The 19,399-nt window shown below is 34.0% G+C and overlaps 1 protein-coding gene across 1 annotated transcript in view; it reads left to right on the plus strand.

Moving 5' to 3' along the window:
• LOC128162711 (uncharacterized) overlaps positions 1–19,399 on the plus strand; it is a 24,218-nt gene continuing 4,819 nt past the window's right edge. Inside the window, exons 1-14 of the mRNA XM_052825991.1 lie at positions 1–324; positions 2,571–3,148; positions 3,513–3,609; positions 3,896–4,509; positions 5,359–5,427; positions 8,269–8,290; positions 9,167–9,268; positions 10,707–10,846; positions 11,225–11,441; positions 12,731–12,808; positions 13,086–13,176; positions 13,703–13,774; positions 14,963–15,124; positions 15,762–15,790. Coding sequence (XP_052681951.1) covers positions 48–324; positions 2,571–3,148; positions 3,513–3,609; positions 3,896–4,509; positions 5,359–5,427; positions 8,269–8,290; positions 9,167–9,268; positions 10,707–10,846; positions 11,225–11,441; positions 12,731–12,808; positions 13,086–13,176; positions 13,703–13,774; positions 14,963–15,124; positions 15,762–15,790 — 2,548 coding nt within the window. The 5' untranslated portion in view covers positions 1–47. The remainder of the gene's footprint in view (positions 325–2,570; positions 3,149–3,512; positions 3,610–3,895; positions 4,510–5,358; positions 5,428–8,268; positions 8,291–9,166; positions 9,269–10,706; positions 10,847–11,224; positions 11,442–12,730; positions 12,809–13,085; positions 13,177–13,702; positions 13,775–14,962; positions 15,125–15,761; positions 15,791–19,399) is intronic.

Below are 19,399 nucleotides of genomic sequence, written 5' to 3' on the forward strand. Positions count from 1 at the left end.
ACGGTTGTTGACTGGTTCGCATTACCGTAGAGAACCAGTTTATCAATATGGAGTATCGTGGAAGAGGTAGATTCCCTGGACATGCAGCGAGATTTCAGTACCCTCGCCCAGGCGGCCCTGCCCTCCTTCGACCAAGAGCCCCTGCAGTGCGTCCGTCCAGAGGGCTATTAGCTGCGCCCCCAAGACCTAGTTTTGAAGCATCGAGGGCTCCAAGACCACGACAGTTTATTCCCAGAGGTGCATTCAATACACCATTCAGGGGTTTTAAAGCTACCCCAATGATTCCCCGCAGCGAGGTTGAAACACCTCCTACAGATGTAAAAGGTACAAACCCATAGACTGTCTTATATTTTCATTTTAACACAGACGCTATGCTAATGGCATTTCTGGAAGTTTACACGTAGCTTTTCTTCATGGTAACTGCGGTAATGCTCGTTTGCAGGGCAGAATGACATAGGGCCAGTTCGATCATCAACTAAAGTAGGAAGGAAAACTTACGGTGAACGCACATTTTTCGATGTCTGGTAATAAAAAATGAGATGATTTTATTGTTCATGAAAAAGGAAGGACAATACACATAAAATAATATGTGTGCGCCTAAATTAAAATTTAACAGATTGCATGTTGTGCTGATTTAAAAAAAGCAAAATTTGGAGGTTTTGCTTTCCGCAGCCATCTTAAAACTACCTGACCAGAGTCAGACAAGAGTCTCTCCGTTGGTTGGACAACGGTTTTATTTCAGTTGGACTTAAGTGAGTTCGATCTCATTAATGTAGTCAAACTGCGGCGACTGTAGTTAGTGATCAAAGCGCTCATAGTTTGGTGTTATGACATTATGTCAATTGTTTAATCTACGTTATTTAATTTTTCACCAACTTCAGCAAGATTTATTAATTTAATTGCCATTCAGCAGTATTAAGTCTCAAGTTACCATGAAGTGTCTATATCAAAACTGTAGGTAATCTCAGCAAGATTTATCGCGTCTATAGTCTGCCCCAGGATATATATGCCACACATTTGGACAATTTTTAATAAAAAATACACAAACCTGTGAAAAAAGTGCAATTGAAATCGATGAAAGGGAAAACTCCCAAGATACCTTCATCAACAAATCATTTTTCACTCAGAAAAATCACAGGTCTGGAATGAAAACAGATTTTTTACAGAGAAATGTTTACATCTTTTCTTCATTCTGAAGTCACTCGAAATACCTTGCACAATTTTTCAACATTATAAACTGGGTACTTTCATCTCTCATGAAATACAAAATCCTTGTACTGTGTAGACTTGATATTCTTAGAAGTGTATTGAAACCCGAGAAGCTAGAGGGGCGTTCCAAAGGGGAAATCTTGTGATTTTTTCATACTATTGTATGGACATCGTTTTGAAAACAGATATTTATAATTATAGTATAATTTGGGAAAATGTGCGGCATACATATCTTGGGACAGACTTTCGTCTAAAAAGAAATTGGATGGATGACCTGGTAAATACAGTTTTTGGTAAACGTTTTAAAAAAGTTGCAATTTACGGGGCAAAATCACGAGCACTTATTTTGAACTTAATTATTAATCTTATTACCAACACATTCTGGACAAATATTCAATTTCAAAAAATTCCACCATGTCCATGCACAGACATTTTTCTACTGGTACATGTATCTTCACTTTACTTGCTTCTGGTTTTCTTTTAAACCCCATCACTGGCCCCATAATGTGACACTAAATTTGCAAACGTGAGGGAAAATATGTAATGTTTTTTATTTTTACCCACACATATTGGTTCACTCCAGAAAACGCATACTTTACCACAAGCATAAATAACAATAAGTATCCTTGCTGATGCACTTGTAACTCATTTCATAGCTACAATTTTCCTAGCTCATCAGGATCGAAATAAGAAAAAAAATGACTTATTTAATTAAGGTCAAGATCTAGTAAATGAATCCAGCGTGTCTTTTTGGTGCTAGAACCATTATGACGTCATAATTGATTTGATGAATCTTTTCCCGTATTTTACGACTTTAAAGGAATTATGTGGAAAATAAAACAATATTTTGACATTCTATATTCACGGGAAAAGTAATCCCGGTACCTATATTCAATTTGACATTGAAACATTTAAAGAGGAGGTCAGGAGCTTGTTTAATGTCGATATTTGGAGAGACTGCAGGCAATCTAGATATATTTCATTAGTCAAAAATGGACAAAACTCCAATATTTGTTTCTTTTATCCTTCATATTTCATAGAAAATGGTTGTTTAAAACATGATTTTTCATTGTGTTTACCAAAAATTAAAGCCCCGGTACACCCTATGAAACAAATATATGTTATGAAGCATCATTAAAAGAATTTATATCTTGAATTTCATAAACCTGTAGGCACCTTTCATTTACTAGATCTTGACCATAAGACATCATAATGACCAACACATTTAAAGAATTCTGGCATGTCAAATTGAAATTTAAAAAGTGCTTATAATTTGTTTTAATGGCTGATTAATGCTTGTATAATAATAATATTAAATTTCACAAATGTTTATTTCATGTTTTCATGCTTTTTTACTCTAGGTGTGTCAGATGGACAAAACAATAATTCAGGGCAAATTAAAAGCAAGGACACAAGTTCTGAAAAACAGATAAACAAGCCGTTTTCAACTTTAAGTTCTGATAAAAAGGTTATAAACAAGTCAGATTCCAATTCCAGTTCTCAGAAACCACTGATTAAAAATCCTGATTCAAATTCAGGTTCTGATAAACAATTGATCACCAAGCCAAGTTTCAATCCTAGTTCATTTTATGAAGATATATCCAATCAGGACTCCAACATTAATGAATCATCCAATCAGGACTCCTTTTCTGAACAAACAACCAATCAGAATGATTTTGACTTCCCAACGGAGTCAGCCAATCAGAATCCATACTATGATGAATCAGCCAATCAGGAGCCATTTTCTAAAGATGTAGAAGAGTCTCACCAGCAGTCAACTCAAGAGACCTTCCATAGTCAAGAACATGGTGTAGAAGATGAAAATTATGGAGGAAATGATTCAGGAGGATGGGGAGGTCAGGGGATGGAAGAAGGTGGAGGAGAGGAAGAAGATACAGGCTTTTGTCATTATTGTAAAATGCCATTTGAAAGTGATGAGGTTAGTTGTTAACCCTTGAAGTTTATAAACAGAAATTGAAGTAGAATTGGTCAATAAAATTTGGAGGTTATTCTATATCTTAAAAGTTATGCTTTTGATAATGAAATGTAACAAAGGTGAGTTGAAGGGACACTCAAAAAGCTTTCACTGTGAAATTGAGTCGCCATAGCATTTTCATTCAATGAAGGCACATTAAGGGGCACCTTGCTCAACAAAATACATTTATGGGTTTTTTTTCAATTTTATTTCTCATGCTTCACAAAATATGTTTTGAAAGTGAACCATATTGAGACATTCAGATGACACAGGTTTATCTATAAAACTGAAATGCCTTGACTTCAGGGAAAAATTTGATTGGTTTCAGGCATACTGGAAACACACAAGAGGCTTACTCCACACTCAGAAAGTAATGGAGGCAGAAAAAGACAACAATACAAGTCAAACAATGGATGAAGAAAAAGGTATGGGGTCTGGGTGAATTTTCCTTTTGTAAATTTGAGATACTGATAAAATGAAATTTATTTTCCAAAAGTTCTTAATATAAATGTATTATGTTTGGCTCTGTATTTTAATGACCTAAAGCTACAGTAGAATTTTATCTTCATTAAAAAATCATTCAGCTAAAAAAACCCACATAAACCATAGTTCATGGTTTTGGAATTTTTCTTATTACAATAACATTATACATAAAAGAGGTCAGCAGAGTGTGTCATGAGAAATAAAATATGTTTCTTCTTGATACTTCAGATGAGGCAGTGACATTTTCACCTGCATCAACTACCAAAATGGAAAATTTGGCCTCAGAGAGGGACATGGAGTATTTGCGTCAGGTTGGATTCAATCCCAAACGAGGCATAGGGAGGGGAATTAATCTAGGGGGGTACCAGTCACCGGCCAAGAGGGGTAATTTTGATCAAGGTCATGGCAGAGGTCATTTTGATCAAGGTCATGGCAGAGGTCATTTTGATCAAGGTCATGGCAGAGGACACAGTCAAGGGCAGAATTTCAGAGGTTCATTTGGACAAGGGAGAGGCCAAGGTCACAATAGGTATGGTATAAATTTCAGCGATGCAAACGCAATAGAACTGGGCCAGAGAGGCAGACAGGAACAGGAAGTGGAGGGGTATTCTGGGTACAATGAGAGAGGAGGTAACTTCCAGGATTACGGCCGCCGGGAGGAAAACTACGGTCAGGGCAGGGCCTATGACGACAGCAACATGGAGGGAGGGGAAGGTCAGGATGACTACAACTTTTACACAAGTAACTGGATGGAGCCCCCCGAGAAAATTCCAGCAAGCGAGAGGGACATTGACCCAGATACACTTGGAAAGCCTCAATTCCCGAGTGACTTTTACTGCAAGGTCTGTTTGAAATTCATGTATTATATGTGTGCTGGGTAAAGGACTATATATGATATGGGTCTAAAATGGCCCCCTAAAATGAACATCATCATTTTACTGTAATTCTTTGTTTTCTTTGTACAGATATATATGTGATGTTTTTACATAATGTTCATTTTGATTCAACTGCCCACAATTTAGAAATATGACATCGCGAAGACAACCTTTTCCCGCCAATTTTGCAATTTTTCAAGCAGTTTTTCTTGCAGGAAACATAGAGTGCATGCTTGAACAAACAAAATATTTTAATCAGAAATGTATCTAGCCAAGGCTAATTAGTGAAAAAAAAATTTCCTTGTTCAAGCATGCGCTCTATTTTTCCCATCCATAAAACAATAAGAAAACTGTCAATTTTTGACTGATTTTGGTTGAATTATAAAAACAGCTTCACTTCTGATGTCATATACTGCCAGTGAGTGCAAATAAATTAAATAAATATTAAAGTAAAAAATATATTTTTTCTAAAATATAACATATACATTTTATTGTACCAGAAACACTTTAGAAAATGGCGAATTATGGGTCCCAAATTTAACTCATATCATATATAGTTCTTTTATCTGTCATATTGTAGAGATTGACTATTTCTCAATAACTTTGATGCTGTTGTGGTGACAATTCAGTGGCAGAGTTAATGTTCTCTATATTTATGGGAATGTAATTTTTTTTTAGGATGGGGGGGGGGGGGGGGGGGCTTAAGTGATTAATAAACTTAAGTTGAAATATGAGTAAAATAGCTTATTTTGATATCTGCCTAATAAAACTTCACCAAATGATGATGCTAAAAAAATGAGTTTTTTTAATCCACAGGTCTGCGATGTTAACTGCACGAGTCAGAAGAACTTTGAAATGCATGTTGAAGGAACCAAGCATAGAATGGTAGGTTGACAAGGAAGAGAAGAAGACTCAGTTTTTCATGTTATTTGAATTGTTATTTTGTATTTTTATTCTGCAAAGAATTTTTGGTAATAATGAAAGTGTGTGTGATTGTTGAGAAAGAAGTGAAAGAGGGAAAAATATGAAAAATATTGGAACAGATTTTTAAAACACTTTGGAGAGATTCTATCAGCATAAAACTGTTAGCAAATAAGGTTGTTTGCTTCCTGAAGTGTAATTGTGCAACAATTAAAAGGATTTTTAAACAAATAAAACCATTTTAAAACAGCAGAAAAATTGATCAATCCGAAAATCGGAAAAAGACAGCAATTAAAACTTTTGTTTGAAATGGATTTGAAATGGAAATTCCTACCTAAAAATCTATAAATTTGAATTTTATTACACAACAAAATTTAGATGTGATAAATACAGTTTCAAATATTTAATAAAACATATAAATGTGGAATTCATGTATTACATGAATTCCACATTGGTCATTTTACATACAAGAGAACCCCCCCCCCCAAAAAAAAAAAAAAAAAAAAAAAAATGACACAAACAAAACACAAGCTCAATACAAAGAAATGGATAACAGGACATGATAATATGTGCTCTGGTTATTTAGGTATCCATTCTGTCTGAAAGCTCCTTTAAAAAAATTTTGAATAGCATAAATAGTTGTGTGCATACCGTACATTAATTTTGTACCTTATTTAATTTTGTTGACTGGTGTTTCCAATTTAAAAACAGGGCATTAAATTTTGTGAATAAAACATCAGTTTAAAAGTCATAGTGTAATGCATGTTAGGATACATGTAATATATGATTAGAATGTCTTCCATTAGAATTCTGATATATTTCTCCACATTCAATCCCATACGTTTAGAGAATATGGCATTGAAGAGGATGGAATTCATGAACTTGTTGAATTCAAAGTTAACATAAGTTGTGAATGGTCCGGGCCGTTGAATTAATGGTCTTACTGACCCCCTGTAGAAGTACTGTGTGTAGCCCAAAACATTCATTTCTTGATGATGTTATTTCTTATCAAGAAATAATGGATTCATGCAGGCTTTAAAATAAACGGTGGTATTTTAAAGCTTATATACATGAAGTGTACATGTATATTTGAGTAAAGAAACTCACACATAATTTGGCCTTCAGGCTTCAGAGGATTTTTTCAGGTGACCAACCAAGTTCATATCCCAGTGAACTCTTTAAATTGCTGTTTATTTCTTTAAAACCTGGAAATAAAGTTGCTTTACAGTGTTCTGTATTACTGAATTTACAAATTAGTTGTTAATTAACATTAATTTTGACAATTTTTATTGATTAATTATGTTTTTATTATATTGTTAAATTAATATAATTATAATTAATTTTCCGGTAACCCTAAAATTTTAGGTTAATGCAATAGTATTCAATTCAATTTTTTTTTCAATTCTTTATTCGCTCAAGACCAGTTCACTGGTATTTGAGGTTCAAAATCAGTATATACAAATGTACACGAATACAGTCAAGGATCACATGTACAGTAGAAGTAATAATGACCAAAAAAAAGTTAAAATCACAATACAATAGGTTGTTAAAGTTGGTTTCTGGAAGAACAGACTTTGAAAATTTTCTTAATAAATATTGAAAGTTTCTTAGTTTTTCTACATTAAAAGTATTCATGAGCTCGTTAAATTTTATAATATTTGGGTTTTCATAATATCTCTTGGGTAAAAACGTTTTTCTGTCGTTTACAAAATATGTACATTCTAAAATATAATGAAATTCATCCCCAATACTATTAGAATCACACATTGTACATTTTCTTAAATGTTTTTCAATATTATGCCATCTACCTGTTTCAATGGGGAATCGATGATTACATGTTCGTAATTTTGTAAACGTGATCCGTAGATCTGTAGGTAAAATCAACAAGTACTTTTCTAAATTGAGATTTGTTTTAAAAATTCTATAATTAATACATTTTGGTGAGTTATCTACAATACTTCTCCAATTAAAGTATACCATTGAGGGAGTCAGCAAGATTCCAGTTCCCAGAGAGCAAGTTCCTGATAAAAAAAAATGTACATGTAATGAAATTACACGTGCGATGTACTATGTACTTTGATGTACATGTAGGCAAGTTATGCTATACGAAAATGATGAATACGTATAGCCAATCAAAAAGCAACATGAATTAAATGTGGTTATGAATCGAATAATCATAATTTTATTCGGAATATTTTGGAACTTTTCCTTTCAATTGGTGAAAAGAAAATACTAAGTGTTCCGAATATGGGTGTATCAGTTCATCGAACTGACCCAACTTTTTGCAGGGAATCAGTCTGTTTTGCAGGGAATCAGTTTGTCAGGGAATCAGTAAAATATATCAAATTACTCTCATGTAGTGAAAAATAAGTAGAGGTATGATAACATGATATGATATATGTTATGATATGGCATGAACTCTACTAAATTAAACATGTATAAATAATTGTTGTTTTTCCTTACATCTTTGGAAATTAAAATTGATTAGAAACGATTGCTAAAATTTAAAAACAATTATTTAAAAGATCATGTATTTCATTTTTAATGCAAATTGAATTCATTTTACATCTGTAAAACAAAATAAATTCAGTACAGTGACTGCAGTTCTTCAGATAAATTATATTGATTAATTTATCGTACTAATTAATTGGAAAAATAATATATTGACTTCAACAGATTATATTGTGTATACTTGCATTATATTTGATTTTTTACAGATTCTAATTTCATTGTGTTGATTCACAAAATATAATACTTTAATTTTCATGAATAAATTTACATATTTTTGTTTATTTTCTTTAACAGAAATTTTTTCTCGGAAAAGGGGGTAAGTATGAAAGACCTAAAATACATTTCTAAACAGGTATTTAGAAATGGTGAATGTTCGTTGTATATTTAAAAAGTATACTCAAAGGGCAGATAACCTTTGAGGAAGTTTAAAGTTCCAAATTAGATATTTGGAAAATAAAGCATTCTTAAACTGTGGCTGGAATCAAATTGTGATAATTCCCAAATGGTTTTTCCTTTGGGAATTGAAAAATTCTGAAGCATTTCAGAATTTTTGAAATGTTTTGAAGTCCATCATATAATAATGATTTGATGCCGATCAAAAAGAAAAAATTGGGACATTTTGATATTATTGATAAGAAAAATGAATTTTCCGAAATTCATTTTTTGTTGATCAAAAAAATTTGTATGTTTTATAGAATCTCTAACAAGAGAATAGATTTGTTGTAATTCTGAATTAAAGTTCATTGAAATTTGAATATGACAAATGCGTAAATAAATAGCTTAAAAACATACACACATGAATTTAAATATTGAGAGAAGGAGTGAATAAACTGATCAAGTTATAAGAATGCAAGATTGAGTGAATTGAGAGAGAGGGAAAGATATGTTATTTGTTCAATAGAATTTTTTTATTGATCTAGGAATATAAACTGTAAAAAATTGAAGATCAATTAATAACAATAATTTTAAAAATTTATCGAAAGTAAAAAGAATCTACATTTTAAAAGCTGTTCTATGGAAAATAAAACATTTGAAATAGTTACATATTTGTTCTGACAATCTTTATAAAAAAATATTTATCAAAAGAATGTTTTTGTAAAATGTATAACAAGGACTAAGGTATACTGTATTTTATTTTTGTTTTGATTTATTGTTAGTTGTATATGGTATTTAACATTATTTTTATCTACAGATCCAGGAGCAGAGTTTAAGGAGGACAAGAAAAAAATGGTAGTCTGTTCTCAACCCTCCAGAGTAGAGCACGTCATCAGGAAGTCAGACCTCCCAATCATTGGTAAGGCTACACCCTTAAGACAAGTGGACAGGCATGTAAAGATGTAAATATTCAGATCTGCCAATCATTGGTAAAGCTACACCCTTTAGACAAGTGGACAGGCTTGTAAAGATGTATATAGTCAGATCTGCCAATCATTGGTAAGGCTACACCCTTTAGACAAGTGGACAGGCATATAAAGATGTAAATAGTCAGATCTGCCAATCATTGGTAAGGCTACACCCTTTAGACAAGTGGACAGGCATGTAAAGATGTAAATAGTCAGATCTGCCAATCATTGGTAAGGCTACACACCCTATAGACAAGTGGACAGGCATGTAAAGATGTAAATAGTCAGATCTGCAAATCATTGGTAAGGCTACACACCCTTTAGACAAGTGGACAGGCATGTAAAGTTGTAAATAGTCAGATCTGCCAATCATTGGTAAGGCTACACCCTTTAGACAAGTGGACAGGCATGTAAAGATGTAAATAGTCAGATCTGCCAATCATTGGTAAGGCTACACACCCTTTAGACAAGTGGACAGGCATGTAAAGTTGTAAATAGTCAGATCTGCCAATCATTGGTAAGGCTACACACCCTTTAGACAAGTGGACAGGCATGTAAAGTTGTAAATAGTCAGATCTGCCAATCATTGGTAAGGCTACACCCTTTAGACAAGTGGACAGGCATGTAAAGATGTAAATAGTCAGATCTGCCAATCATTGGTAAGGCTACACCCTTTAGACAAGTGGACAGGCATATAAAGTTGTAAATAGTCAGATCTGCCAATCATTGGTAAGGCTACACCCTTTAGACAAGTGGACAGGCATATAAAGTTGTAAATAGTCAGATCTGCCAATCATTGGTAAGGCTACACCCTTTAGACAAGTGGACAGACATGTATATATTTAATAGCCTTGATCCAATACACTGAGGCTATGCCTGTCCACTTCTTAAAAGAGAATATGGTTAGATTAGTCTGGGATGTAGTGATCCATGTTTTGTATGCAGTGAAATATTCGCCTCCCTTTTATTTTCAATCCTTTCGCCCTCGTTGTCAGCGGGCAAATTTAAGACTGGGCGAATTCCAATGTCTCAATTTATATCTCTTTTACCGGTAAGACAACTGTATCATGGTGAAATCAAGACAGAGCGAAACTGTTTGCAAGTGTAGAAGGGCAAAAAAATACAAGGGGCGAAAATAACCAAGTATACAATATATTATACATAAGTCATGTATATAACTTTGCCTATAATTTCATATTGTTTGTCATAGGTATGTTTTCAGGTTTCCAGAATGCCTGCTATTCTTTGTTTATGATTGTATTTTCAAAATTGATATATTTATCATTTTTAACAGGCTTACATTTTGCCATCTAATCTTTGCCTGTAATTTTATCTTAACAAAATTGTAAGTTATAATTTAATTCATGTTTTATTTCATCTGTTTTACAGGTTTGCAATATTTCACTGAGTTCCAGAAATCTGACCCATCTATTCGGCCGACATACGTCTGTAACTTGTGTGAATCCAAGTGTGACATGAATACGGTCCTGTCGCATGCCACCGGCTTCAAACACAGAATGAATTACTTTGTAAGTACCTACTCTTAAGTACTAAGCCGGTCAATGTGTGAATGTCAGTCAAAATATATGAGTTTCAATACTCAATGGTTCAACCACTGGCATAGTGTGCCTGCCAATATGTCAGAGCCTCTGGGCCAGTCAAGTCTTTGTTAAACAGTTAATACACATGTTTATTTGGGGGTTTTTTCAGGAGTTTCTTGCACAGAAAATGTATCTATTGTACAAAACATTTGATAATTGAATTGACTGTAGAAAACGACTGTAGACACTCGATCATGGCATTTGAAATCTCTTGTATTGATAATTCATATATACAAGTAGTTATCAGATGATAAATTTTCAGTTAACTTAGAAGAACCAAAACATTTTATAAAATGTCTATTACAGAAAGAAAACCATCCAGACATTTATAGCCATATGAACTCCAATACGAGCAGGAAAAAGTCTGAGCAAAATGCATCTGCAGAGGAATTTGCTCTTGACTGCATGAAGCGTGACGGTCAGGGCAAAATCAAGGTCAAGCTGGAGATCGATCATGCGACAGAGACAATAGCGGCAAATCTGCTGAGTAAATCCGGAATCACAGTGGACACGTTTCTGGAAGGTCGGTAGTCAAGAATAATGATAATGTATGTAACTATAAAGGGAAACAATTGCCTTAATTAAGCCTTTATCATATTCCCACTTTTGCCCTCATTGTCATAGGGAGATTTTAAGACACAGGAAATTCAAAACAAGTTTTTAATAACTGTCAGTGTTGATTAGAAAAAAAGTATATTTTCTGTGTCTTGGTCGGGGCGAAAATGCTTCCAAGTGTGAAAGGACAATAAAACATGGGGCGATAATAATTCTGTATCCATACTAGTAGATATGGAAAAATCTGTTGCTGCATTATAAGTGGGAAAATGAATTTTGAAGAGATTTGTAAACAAAAAATGTTTAACACATTGCATCTAATTGTTAGAGAAAAAATGACTTCGTGAAAATTTTTTTCAATCTGCACAATGTTTGGTGTATTTTGCGTCAAATTTCATTTAATATAATCAGTATCTTTCATTTCCATCCTTGTATCTTTACATTGTTAGTTTATATGTATAATGTACTACACATTTATCATAAAATGTAAAAGAAGATGGGTGAATAAGGCGTGTAATATGCCCATATGAGGAATGATTAGATACTGCAAAATCAAAATATTATTAAATCTGATAATTTTTTTAAAAAATGATTAAAATTAGTGTATATTTAACGTAACATCAGTTTGTAACCCTTGAATATTTTAAATACTTGTAATAGGTTGATTTAAATACTCGTAATAGGTTGATTTAAACTGCTGTATGCATGTCAAAACCTCCAAATTGTCTTGCTTTTATAACTTCAGTGCCTTTTCTCTTGGGACTGCATGAACTCCATATTTTTGTCATAGTCAAAATGCGATTTAATGGAATTTGAACCAATTTTAATCAACAAAAATGTGGAGATATGACCCACTATACTTTAAAATGTCATTTTGTAGCCCAACAATTGAACATTTTAGAAAAATAATACAAGTCCGTAAATTCGTTGCCAACATCTCATATAGCATTTAAACAACGCACTTTGTAGTAAATGAAATGGCTCAGTGGTTAGAGCACCAGGCATTAGGTAACTTTATAAAGCTTGGGTTTTTTTTAAGTTGTGGGTTCGATACCATCAAAACTTTAAGGATTTATTATTTTTTCTTATCGTTTTTTGAAATATTTCAAACTGAATATAGTTAGAAATAACCCTTTTGTAAACTTGTATTAGAATATATCAAATATATTTAATTGAAAAAATGGTTAATTTGAAATTGTATTTTACGACTAAACCAAATGGGCAGTTGCACCATCTTATTCTCCCATCTTCTTTCAGATCTTAAAAACAAACCAGGGCCACCAGTACAAGAGAAGAAAAAACAGAGAATTACTCCAGATATCCTGGCTAAGCAAGGTAAGACTATATCATATTTAATCACTTGGAAAGAGAAGATCGACATCCTACATGACTATAACACTGCTATAGAGCATGGTAAAGCTATTATATGGTACCATAGGTTAAAAATTAAACAAATTATCAAAGAAATTTATTGGAATTTAAAACTTAACCAGCTTTAACCTTGATGTTTCACAGCAATTATAGTACATTCTGTTGGCGTAGTGAGTAGTTGGCGTGCTATAATAATTCATCGTACATGTTGTATAAATGTGTCTTATATTTTTCCTATCAGAGAGTTATGGTGGTGGCAGAGATAGAGGCAACAACAAGAGGGCTTCAGAGAGTCCCTATGACTTCCCTTCAAAGCAGCCCAGGGGCCACAGGTATAGGAACCAGGGGTTCATCCTAACAAGAGAATCTTTCCTTGACCTGTTACTAATATTAATACACACTTAAAACCTTTAAGCATTTCATGATTTTCACTTTTCAGTAGATAGACTGGCTCACAGCAAATAATATTTGCAATCAAATCTTATCTACATCAATGTTGTTATGACACCTAGATAACGAGCCTCGCAAAAATTTTCACATGCAAATAAAAGTTGTTTTACAGTATTGATAATTGAAAAGTTCAAAGGGACACGACCCTTTATTGGATTACTTGGCAATTCTGATCCTTGTGCAGCAATCTTTGTGAGCCTATCAAAGAAACGTTTTTTTTAATCAGAACGAATAAAATAGTATTAGAATGCCCCCCCCCTCCCCCCATCCCCCCCCCCCAATTCCTTGGATTTTACTTTCGATTTTTCAAACAACCACAAATCTAATATTAAGCATGTAATAAAGTTGATAGGAATACAACTACAATGCAGTCATGTCATAAAAATCTTTCTCTTAATTTACATGCAGAGATAACTATGGCAGTGTGGATGATTACAACAACCAGTCAGTGTTTGACTACAGCCACAATGGCAACCAAAGGTCAGTCATCTACACTAATGTTAAAACACTGCTGTGATGTCATTCCTTTGTTCCAGCAGTCTAAGATTTTACCTGTGACAGTCCAATGATAGTGAGCTTCTTAATATCAAACCATCACCAGGGGTTACAGTAGAGATATATTTCATAATTGGACTGTCTCAGGTAAATCAACAATGAAATTCAATGGAGGTGTTTTAAGTACAAGACATGCCTTAAACAGTTCTGTATGAAAAAATATCAGACAGTTCTCAGCCCTAATGGGCCTCAAAACTGTCTGATATTTTTTCATACAGAACTGTTTTTGGGCATACATGTATAGTAAAACTCGTTTAGTACGAACACGGATATAGCGAATTTTTGGATAAAGCGAAGTTTTTTTTAGTCCCCTGTAAATTTCTTAGCAAATCTTTGCAAAATTTTACGGTTATAATGAATTCGGATATAACAAGTTTACGAATATAGTGAACTGATTTTGAGGTGAATAATAATGAAATTTAACACTTTTATAACGGATTTCTTACTGTTTAAAATGTTTGCACTACCATTTAATATAATAGTTTGAATGAATTTATTTTCATGTAAATTTTTCAATTTTTAATCCGATTATTAAAGGTATCAAAGGAATGTATTTTTATTTTAAGCCTCAATTAGCAAAAATTGTAGTCTTGCATAAGAAAACATGTTTATAGTGAATTTGTTATAGTTATTACTACGAATTCCTTATACGGATACATACTTCGTTACGGATATAACGAAGTAAATCCATTTGTCCCTACGACTTTTGCTATAACCGAGTTTTACTGTATATCCATTACTAAATCTCCCGTCTGATATCAAGATTCTTTTTTACAGCAATGTTGTAAGAAATAGCTGCAAGTGGATCCTGATGCCACATGTATACACTGCTAATCTGAATATATAAAGGGCTTTCATGTTGCATAATTTATATTATGGATATGATTGTTTCATCACCATCATTTCAATGCATTTTTTATTCATCTTTGCGTGTTTAAAAAATTTGTATTTTAATTAGTAAAAATTATTTATCATAATTTTAATGGTAGTATTTTAATATCAATATTATTTAATATTATTACATGTAGTAATAAATGTTTGCAATTAATACAGTAACTATTGCTTTAAAAGAGAAGGAATGAAGTTCAAGTCCTAGTATTAATCACATTTCAGAGGTTATTCTGGTGGGGAGAACCAATTCACCTCATATAACCAGGGTCGTCATGGAGACCATAGGGGTCCCCAAAGGGTGCCCCCGACCCCAGGGAACAACACAGACGACGAAGACAAAGAGTTGTTCAAGGAATTCCTTGAGTGGAAGAGGCAAAAGAAAATGTAAGAATGAAAAGGCAGAGATGTAAAATAAATATTGAAATTTATGTAAATAATTACTGTAAATTCCCGCTGTTAAGTATCAAATAGCGAGAATATGAAATCGTGAACGCGGACATTTATTCATATTTTTTATAGTTACCAACTCTCAGAAAATAAAGGTGAGGTTTTAAATCCGTGAGGGGTGCTTGTCCTAATATAACGCGGACATGAATTCGTTGCGTTTAATTAGGAATTTACAGTAAGTCAATATACATGTAATAAGTACGATAGGAAGTTCTATGGAAAAGTGTGGAAAAGTTTGGATCAAAGCACAGATGTAACAGGAAACCGAGAAAATCATTTTTGGATAAATAGTGATAAATTTGTTGGAATGTTAAGGGAAGTTCTAAGTTGTAGTCCTTTGTCAGTAGATAAATAGTGCAATGTCATAAGTTTTGATAATTTTTCAATCAATTAATATAAAATGACTCTTTCTCAAATTTATTAGTTTGTATTAAATGATTGAGATTTCTCATTGATCTTGTAATTTGTAAGCCTAAGAATAATGGAACATACTGGAATAGCCAAATGGATAAGATGTAATTTTCATACAACAGTCCTAAAAAAAAGTATGGTAACTGTTGAATTTCTTTTCTAGGGGGAAGAATAATCAAAGCAATGTTCAAGGTATTTATTTGTTTACATAACTGTTCATCAACATCTTTTAGAGAGGTCAAATTCACAGAGCACTAATTCCATTTTAAGTTAATGTAAACCAAATTTTATTTGCAAAGACCTTTTTAGCTCACCTGAGCTGAAATCTCAAGTGAGCTATTCTGATCACATTTTGTCTGTCGTCCGTCTGTCTGTCTGTCCGTCTGTCTGTAAACTTTTCACATTTTCAACATCTTCTCAAGAACCACTGGGCCAATTTCAACCAAACTTGGCACAAAGCATCCTTAGCCTAAGGGGACTCAAAGCTGTGAAAAGTAAGGGCCACGCCCTTTTGCAAAGGGAGATAATTAGGAATTTATGAAAATTTTCGAGAAATTTTCAAAAATCTTCTTCTCATGAACCATAAGACCAGGAAAGCTGAAACTTGTGTGGAAGCATCCTCAGGTAGTGTAGATATTAAATTGTGAAAATCATGACCCCCGGGGGTAGGGTTGGGCCACAGTGGGGGGTCGAATTTTAACATATGAATAAATAGAGTATATCTTTAAAAATCTTCTTCTCAGAAACTAATCGGCCAGGAAAGCTGACACTTGTGTGAAAGCTTCATCAGGTAGTGTAGATTCAAAATTGTGAAAATCATGATCCCCGGGGGTAGGGTGGGGCCACAATGGGGGGTCGAAATTTTACAAAGGAATATATAGAGTAAATCTTTAAAAATCTTCTTCTCAAAAACTAATTAGCCAGGAAAGCTGAAACTTGTGTGAAAGCATCATCAGGTAGTGTAGATTGATAGTTGTGAAAATCATGACCCCATGAGGGTAGGGTGGGGCCACAATGGGTGGTCGAAATTTTACAAAGGAATATATAGAGTAAATCTTTAAAAATCTTCTTCTCAGAAACTAATCAGTCAGGAAAGCTTAAACTTGTGTGAAAGCATCATCAGGAAGTGTAGATTGATAGTTGTGAAAATCATGATCCCCGGGGGTAGGGTGGGGCCACAATGGGGGGTCGAAATTTTACAAAGGAATATATAGAGTAAATCTTTAAAAATCTTCTTCTCAGAAACTAATTAGCCAGGAAAGCTGAAACTTGTGTGAAAGCATCATCAGGTAGTGTAGATTGATAGTTGTGAAAATCATGACCCCCTGGGTGTAGGGTGGGGCCACAATGGGGGGTCGAAGTTTTAGATAGGAATATATAGAGTAAATCTTTAAAAATCTTCTTCTCAGAAACTAATCAGTCAGGAAAGCTGAAACTTGTGTGGAAGCATCCTCAGGTAGTGTAGATTCAAAGTTGTGAAAATCATGACCCCAGGGGGTAGGGTGGGGCCACAATGGGGGGTCGAAGTTTTACATAGGAATATATAGAGTAAATCTTTAAAAATCTTCTTCTCAGAAACTAATCAACCAGGACAGCTGAAATTTGTGTGGAGGCATCCTCAGGTAGTGTAGATTCAAAGTTGTGAAAATCATGATCCCTGGGGGTAGGGTGGGGCCATATTGGGGGGGGGGGGGGGTGTTAAAGTTTTACATAGGAATATGTAGAGTAAATCTTTAAAAATCTTCTTCTCAGAAACTAATCAGCCAGGAAAGCTGAAACTTGAGTGGAAGCATCCTCAGGTAGTGTAGATTCAAAGTTGTGAAAATCATGACCCCAGGGGTTAGGGTGGGGCCACATTGGGGGGTCGAAGTTTTACATAGGAATATATAGAGTAAATCTTTAAAATTCTTCTCAGAAACTAATCAACCAGGACAGCTGAAATTTGTGTGGAGGCATCCTCAGGTAGTGTTGATTCAAAGTTGTGAAAATCATGATCCCTGGGGGTAGGGTGGGGCCACATTGGGGGGGGGGGGGTTGTTAAAGTTTTACATAGGAATATATAGAGTAAATCTTTAAAAATCTTCTTCTCAGAAACTAATCAGCCAGGAAAGCTGAAACTTGAGTGGAAGCATCCTCAGGTAGTGTAGATTCAAAGTTGTGAAAATCATGACCCCAGGGGGTAGGGTGGGGCCACAATGAGGGGTTGAAGTTTTACATAGGAATATATAGAGTTAATATTTAAAAATCTTCTCCTCAGAAACTAATCAGCCAGGAAAGCTGAAACTTGTGTGGAAGTATCCTCAGGTTGTGTAGATTCAAAATTGTGAAAATCATGATCCCTGGAGGTAGGGTGAGGCCACATTGGGGGGGGGGGTGTTAAAGTTTTACATAGGAATATATTGAGTAAATCTTTAAGAATCTTCTTCTCAGAAACTAATCAGCAAGATGATTCTTTGTAATTGTTAAGAATTTGGCTCCAGGACAATTCTTTGGTCTCACAAGAAGGTTCAGAGTTTGATGTAGCTGAATATCCCATATATAAACAATTTGAAAGGATCTTTTTGAGAACTGCAATTCTCAACATGTGATATGACTATAAAATTGAAGCACAGTCTTCACGACAAATTTTTTTCAGCACATGCCCTTCGGGCATGTAGACCCATCATTTTAACATGCCCAACTCAAAATTCTTATTTTTACCAGTACATGTATGGTGCAACCAAAATAAATAAATAAATAAAGGTTTTATATCAATTTTATTGTATTAGGGACAATGATTCAAATTCTTTCCAGCCCCATCTCAATTTCAAGCTCTGTCATCTCCATGGGTGAGTTCATTATCCGGGTTAAACCACGGTATGAAGGAAAATTAACTGTGTTCGAATGCACATTGGTCTATGTCTGGTTAAAAAAATGAATAGATGTTAATTGCTACTTATAATTTTACTGTTCATGAAAAAGACGGACAATACCTTGTAAATACATTAAATCTGACATGTGTGCGCGCTAAAATTTAACACATTGCATGCTGTGCTAATTAAAAAAAGCAATTTTTGGAGGTTTCGCTTTCTGCCGCCATTTTTAAACTACCTGACCAAAGACAGACCAGAGACTCTCCGTTGGTTGGACCACCGTTTCATTTAAGTCCGACTAAAGTGAGTTCAATATCATTTTAGTCGAACTACGGCGACAGTGGTTTGTAATCGAACTTGCTCCATATCGCTTTATTCACTTTCTGTTATTTAGCAAACGTATATATACAATAGGTTTAACTAAACACTTCAATGATTACGATTGACGTTTATTTGACAAGTTGTACTGAGAATGTAGACTGCACAAAGCAAGTTACGCGAATACCTTGGGTACGATGGAAGAAATGGCAAGTAAAACACATAGTACATTGACAGAAAATTTACACATGCCCTCCGGGCATGTAATTTGGCAATTTTTACATGCCCGCCTGCAAATTTACTAGGCCCCGGGCATCGGACTCCCGGGTTATTTCGAAGACTGGAAGCAGGCAGCTATTTTTTCATTAGAATCTTTTTGTTATACTGTATTGAGTTATTGCCCTTGATTTATTGTTTCTTGATTATTTTGATTAATGCATCCACTGTTATCCAATTATTGTGATGATTATTTTTATACAATAATTAATATTCAATGTATATAAGTTGTTCTGCATAAGTATTTTTGTGTTAAGACGGATTAGTTTATTTATTTTTGATTTCCAATTTTTAGATACTATGAACTATTTTAGGCCGGCACATATATAGGGACAGTGTCTACTGAGTTACATTG

This window comes from Crassostrea angulata, chromosome 9 (assembly GCF_025612915.1).
Source record: "Crassostrea angulata isolate pt1a10 chromosome 9, ASM2561291v2, whole genome shotgun sequence".
Lineage (NCBI taxonomy): Eukaryota > Metazoa > Mollusca > Bivalvia > Ostreida > Ostreidae > Magallana > Magallana angulata.